The sequence below is a fragment of the Notothenia rossii genome (assembly GCF_949606895.1).
Source record: "Notothenia rossii genome assembly, chromosome: 1".
NCBI classification, from domain to species: Eukaryota; Metazoa; Chordata; class Actinopteri; order Perciformes; family Nototheniidae; genus Notothenia; species Notothenia rossii.
In genome coordinates this window covers 27,782,168-27,788,969 of record NC_136912.1, presented here as the reverse complement: position 1 = coordinate 27,788,969, position 6,802 = coordinate 27,782,168, and the positions used below count along the sequence as shown (strand labels likewise).

Sequence of the window (6,802 nt, the reverse complement as noted above, 5' to 3'; positions counted from 1 at the left end):
TTCTGGCACCAACTGACAATATATGGGAACAGGATGGTTTATATGACATATTTGAGATGGTTTGTCTTCGCTCACTGTTCACATAGCTGTGTTCTGTTAATATATACATATTTTTAGCCTCCAGTCCAGCTGAATGCAGTCACACCCTAAAACACCCTCAGTTAACCTATGTGCTCCCAAAAGAACACTTGAGAACATGAACAAAGGAACAAAGGTCCTGGATTTGAGTTTTTTCCTCTGCAAAACCTCCGTGTATTGAAAGGGATTCTGGCAGCCCAGAGGGCTTCTTTCATGTCCTAGAGGGCCCTAGAGAGCCCTGCGCCACTGCAGGAAAACCCCACTTCTACTTGTTGCTGTCCTGCTCCAAAGCTGCAGACCCACCTCTGTTTGTTTTTGTCATTGTTAATCACCGAGACGAGCTTCCTATGATGAACAATATTGCATTGACCTCGACTCCATTCCTGCCTGAGTGATTTTGCTTTTAAATTCAATACAATTTCCTGTTTTTAATAAGGATTTTGGCTACTTTTAACTGACTCATTAGTCATTAACAATATATAGGAAGGCGCATTTAGTTTTTTGGAAGTGATGTGTAATACTCTTAAGTATGTCCGACCACTTGTGTTTCCCCAAAGAGGCGTTCATCACGGTGCAACCTGGATACTGTGATGTTTGTATTGCTCCCTGCAAGTGCTGATCCAAGGTCAGTGCTCCCAGGGGTTTGCATGACGCTTCTATGATCAACTGTCCAGCCATTCAGGTCCTGGTAATCACACATCCATCATGCGGGAGGTTTGTTCTCTAAGTTTGTTTACCACATACCAGTTTGTTTTTGCCACATTATTGTGGACCTTTATTACACAAAAGGGAAACCTTCCTGTCTGTAAAGGATTTCCTCTTGTTTTCAATAATCAAAAGGCTCAGGCTAAAATTATTTGGAGTTGGATTGATTTCGCCTTCAAGCTTTAGATCATTATTATTTATTTTTTAAAGGAGATCAAAACTGTTCCGAGGTAGTGGAAACCTTATTGTCCTTTGACATTTTGTTCTGTGACATTTTGCTGTTTTTTGACCTTGACCTATCATACCACACGGTTCAGTCCATAGCCCTATTGACCTGCCATTGGCCAAATATATTGCTCATTTTCTTAATGACTATTATAAACTTACAACAACTTATACTTTATTCCAATGTAAAAAAAAAAAGCATTCAGTCATTGAAGACTTATTTGATCTACAACACTGCTTAACTTAACAAAATGTCCATATATAATAATATTAATGTTCGTCATTCTCCTTGTTTCTGAGCTAGTGTTTTTAGTGTGAATTGAGATAAAAGAAAGCCTGAAAGTGATCAGCTTAGCATAAAGTTTGAAAGCAGGGGAAACGGCCAAAGTGAATACACGTACCAAACATTTGTTTTTATGGCATTTGTTTTATCTGAACACAACCAGAAATGTTTAAATGACAATTGGTGAGATGAGCAATATACACCATATAATTAAGGTGCTATTTGGCTAACCCTAACCCTGAAGGGAGAGTAACTGTTTTCTGTTGCTTCTAGCTTTATGCAAGCTAAACTGAGATTACTGTCTCCACTGGCTTTATAATCTTTATGGTAAAGATTTTCTTTTTTTTACTTTTGTGTTATAAACGTAAGTGTATCCAGTACTGAATGCTATTGCTGAACTCTGCACCTGCTGTCTTAAATACTCATTCATTCTATGCAGGACTTTGGCATGAATTAGCCAAGAGTAACAGATTTGAGATGGATTACTAAAGAAAACATGTTATATTTGAGAAGCCTTCAGGAATGAAGGCCACAATAACCTAACCTAGCAGTGCAAGTTTTCTCACCTCCTGCAGGATACAGCGCTATTGGTGTGCAATAGAGTGGCAGCTACCGGCCATACTTTACTGATTTATAGCTGCTGAAAGTGAAAAGCTTCGGTCTCTGGTGGGTTTCGTGGGTGGGAGCCCGGACCTAGGTACCATAAATCCTGGTGGCTGTGGTGGCCTGCAGAGAGTGTGCTTAACCCTGAATCAGGGTTATAATTAGAAACACACCTCCCTGCGTTGGCCTGCAGGAAACCGCCCGGGCCTCCATGTGTGTAAGGCTGTTGGCTAACAAAGAGAGGAAAGTGGACACATGGGGCAGGCATGTGATGTGATCACAGTCTTGTATTTGTGCGCTGCGATCACCTCGTTAGAATGTGCAGGTGGATGGGAGGGCAGGATGGAGAGAGCCTATGAGACAAGCTAATGAGAAAAGAAATGAACAGTCATACGTTAACTCTGTATGTTTCAATGAGACATCACTGAACTATGGGGTTATGCTACAGACAAAGCTCTGCAGGGTGGCTCATGTTTCAATGGGATTTAACTGTAGACACACATTTGCAATTATTTGAAAGAAAAAAGGCTTTTACATTAACAAGCGTTTCGTAAAAATGTTGTTAAAATTCTGGGTATAAAGCCATTTAGCAGTAGATCCTTTAGTAATTTTCTTTTTTTGTGACCAAAAAAGTCCTACTTATGAGCGGGATCCTTGGCTTAACTCTGCAATGTAGCTCTAGCTTTTCAACCCCTGCCAATCTCTGATCCCTTATATCCGTTAACCACTATGTCTCCAATTAAATCTAAATCCCATGGAAATGTGGCAAAGTTTCAATGTAATTAGAAACATTTTTTACGAGTGATCGGAAATCTTTGTAAGTGAGAACAGTTACATTTGGTTCAAAGCAACAAAAGAAAGGAAACCCAGCTGATCCCTGCTAACCCGAAATGCACCCAGATCCTCTTTTTTTAGTGCGTTTGCATACAGTACGTTCAGCTATCTTACACTTGTACCCATAATGTCACAAACCTCTTAAATGCAATTTGCACAAATTGGACAAACACAAGCATTATTGTGATATGATTCTGAAAAGTAACGATACTTGAATCGAACATTTATAGCACTTTTATGAATGGCAGCATAGACCTAAACCATACGAAAACTAAAAACATGCAGTAGTATATTTATATATTTTTTAATATTTATATAATATTTATGTATTACATAAATTGTCTATAATTCCACACAAAATCAAAGTTTACATATCTGATCAGAAATATAACAAGCAAATTAAATGTATAATTGAATCCTGAATTATGATGTAAAATACCTAAAGGGATTTTATTGTATTATTAAGTTAACAGATCCAGCATATTCCATAAGATATTTTATGAGCTGCCTCTCATTTCTGCTTGTCTGCAAATCAAATATCTGAGAGTGGATCTAAGATTTTTGCATGTTAGTGGTTATTACTTTGTGTCTTCTTTCTGAAACAGCATTATACACCAACCAGTCAGCAGAACTAATGAAAAGCCTTTTTCTAGGAAAAGGGAGGACTGGGAGACGTGCTCTGTAAGCCCCTCTGGTTTGGGGAGCCATGTTCTTGGACACGCTTCACGCCATCTTCTGTTTAATCAATTGTTTTTAAGGACTGTCGCGTCCTCCCGCCCTGGCAACCCAGGCCAAGGCCAGACAAAGATCTCAGCAGTGGGATGTTTCTGAAAACAAAAAGAGTTTAGGATTAACTAGTTCGGACTATGTTTTTTTTCAGCAACAGTGTAGGGAATTTGTTGTAGGGTAACACGGGGTGAGGCTGGGGGAATCTGACAATAGACAATGGATATTCGGCACCACAACATCCATTGTGGTCTTTGGCGAAGTGTCTCCTAGTTTGATATAAATATTCCCTCCTTTGAACCAAACGCATCAAAACAGCACAGCATTCTTTCACAAGGGAATTGGCCAACAACATTTGTTCTGTTTTTGCAATGAGGGGACATTTAAAAATGTATTAAGAAAAGGGAAAATGTGTGCACAGCAGAAAGAAAGAAAAAGTCTTCAATATGATACATGTAACATTGGCTTGGATATATGCTCAATAAGTCCATTGAAGGTTAATGAGGTCATCTAGATACACAGTAAATCTGTGTGACACATTGCATCGACCCTCACCGGGAACCGAGCAAAGTTCATGGTTTAAAATGTACAACGTATAACCCGCACTTCTCCCAATTGGACTGAATCTTTGTCGCATTGTTTTCTTTCTTTAAGGAACACATTGAAGCCAGCATGCAGAACCGGTTCTCACACCCGACCTAAAGAGAAAAGCCTCGTGGGCCACACTGCACATTAGAATTATTTGAAAGCGATGCCTCACCCAGCGGGGGGTTCCTGCTGAAAAGAGAAATGCGCCTGAGCTTCAACCTCAGGCTAATACAGGATGGAGGGAGGAAGACTGCTCTGCTCCCAACATTATGTTCCCAATGTTCCCAGTGGCATTCCCAATACAGATTTTACATTCCTGATAGGTGAGAACGGCCTGGTTCCTCATTAGACAGGTGTCAATTAGCTGATTAACTGTGTTTACCTTAGCAATGCTCACCAGACTGACAGTCTCCACATAGGAGCTGCAGGGGATTTCCTCAAGGTCAATCTCATCAATACTGAACAATGCCATATTACTGGAGGAGGGAGGGAGGTAGCAGGAGGGTGTGACTGGGGGGTGAGAAGGGTGGGTCTGGGCCTTTGGGGTGCTGAGTGATATCATCTGGTCAGTTATTGTAGCGTTGCCCCTTGAGGCTTCAAGTGCTTAACCTGAATACAGCACAATGACCAAGACAGGAAGTCAGTGTTGTGGTGTAAATCAACAGTTGGCAACTTAATAGCTCAATCCTAACATTATCAGCAGCTCCATTGTGTAAACTGCGAATATGGGATGCAGAATATTACACAGTATTTATATACAGTGGGACTAGGCTGTCAGCTATTGTTGAATAGGTAATTAGAAACAGGGGGAATGCTAACAATATGCAATACCATGGCGATAGTAGCAGGGGTCCCCAGTAGAAAATAAAAAGCATTCCTGAGTTTTTGTTGCTGTAATTGCCCCCTACTGATCTGTTTGTGCTGCATACATGCTGTCAATATAATCCAGATACAATACAAGTTGGATGGTCCACACAGACATTAAGCATCATATTTGGTTATAGTGTTTGCAAGAAAATGTATTATTACTCTGGCACAACGTCAATCTCATACTGTGTGCACAATGTTGCACAACTCTGTGATTGATCGCATGTTTTCAAGTGTACATCTTACATAAGCCATTTTTTATTTCACACTTCAACTAACCACAACTTCCAATTAACCCTAACCAAGCAACTAAACGTATACCAAACTGGTGAACATGTTTTGTGTGTGCTTTAAACTGCAGAAGTACACACAAGTATAAATTCAAATTAATAATAGGCTTGCTCTGTAACTACTGGATGTTTTAATTTGCAACAGTTTACTCTCAAATTCACCAAACTAACTTTAAAGGTGATGTGAAATATCTCAGTGTTGTACTACTGGATTTTGGTGCACCGAAACAAATCAGTAATGGTGGTTCAAGTTATGCCTTAAAGCAATTATTGAGCATCATTTGTATATCAATTACATCCTGTAGCCTTGAATGTGTAAAGTAACTTCTTGCATGGTGAATGAAGAACTTCAAATATCAACATAAACGCACTTGCGCATTTGTTGTCTGTGTGAGTATTGTTTATGTGAAAGTGTTTTAAAAAACAAAATTCTATAGAAAATGCATCTATACGGAAAGTTGGATACAACTTGGATTATTCTGCACAAATTGTTTGAGATGTTTTGATATGATAATGTTAAAAAACCTTTTACTTCAATTTATCAACAATCTTCTCTGTTTCCTTCAGGTTTTCTTCAACAAATCATATCGAAACTATTTGGGGTAATTGATATACAAATTATCATTTTGTGAGGAAAGCATTCCTTAACAAAAGAGGTCAAGTCACACTGATCATGCTGGTATTAGCTCTCTGCAATAACTTGAACAAATGTTAAGCGCTCATTTAGTTTAGTTGGGTTCACTGTGACTGGGTCAAGTTGAAGCGCAGGCATGATTTTACAATCTGCTTACTGTTAGTGATCTACATCTCGAGAGAGAAATAGAAACCTTTGCCAGAAAACAATTTCTCAAAAAGCATGTCGGCTTTCCCAGAGCCACACCGTTAATGAGACAGCTGATTGCTGAAAGAACCAAATGCGAAAATCAAATGCTTTCTGTACAAATTAATACCTCATTATTTTTCGAGACAGCTACTAAACCGCAGAAACTGTTTTAAATTCCAGTTTCCATAATACTGAGAGAACGCTGTTGATAAATGAGCTCAGCACACATGCATTTTTCAACATCATCTCCCCCAAATAACTCTGGCTCTAGGGAAAATGAATATCAAGGCAACATAGAGCTATGATTAATGCATGTCTTTAATACCTCTTCATATAGCTGTGTGTAGATGAATTGAGCCAAGATTGGCTATAGCTCAGTTAAATTAGGTGTTTGTACATGTGGTCAAAGTGATCAGAAAATTATCAAACATACACCTATCGCTCATCATTTCTAGATCAGTCGTCCAGCTTAATCTGGATTTAACATTTTTTTATTATATATTAAATAATTGTATTCTAAAACAAAACCTACTTTTCAGTACAGATAGATTTTTTTAAAGTTTGTGGTTACTGAGATGGTGATGATGCTACTATTGTGTCAAAACATTATAAAATGACATACTGCTCTGATCACTCGTCAATCTGTGGTCTTACATATTGCTCTTTTGAGTGTTTTTTTTTTCCAGGTCAAGAAAAAACTAGGGATTTAATTTCCACAACTTGATGTATTTTCAAGGAATCCGATACAATCTTGGTAATACAGTCCAAAACTCAAGGCCC

General features: G+C 38.7%; 1 protein-coding gene across 1 annotated transcript in view; it reads right to left on the bottom strand.

The window, feature by feature from the left end:
* hmox2a (heme oxygenase 2a) overlaps positions 1-4,604 on the bottom strand; it is a gene marked incomplete at its 5' end in the record, with an annotated part of 7,373 nt that extends 2,769 nt beyond the window's left edge. Inside the window, 1 exon segment of the mRNA XM_079690340.1 lies at positions 4,425-4,604. Within this exon segment, the coding sequence (XP_079546466.1) occupies positions 4,425-4,604 (180 nt within the window).
* Positions 4,605-6,802: the final 2,198 nt, after the last annotated feature.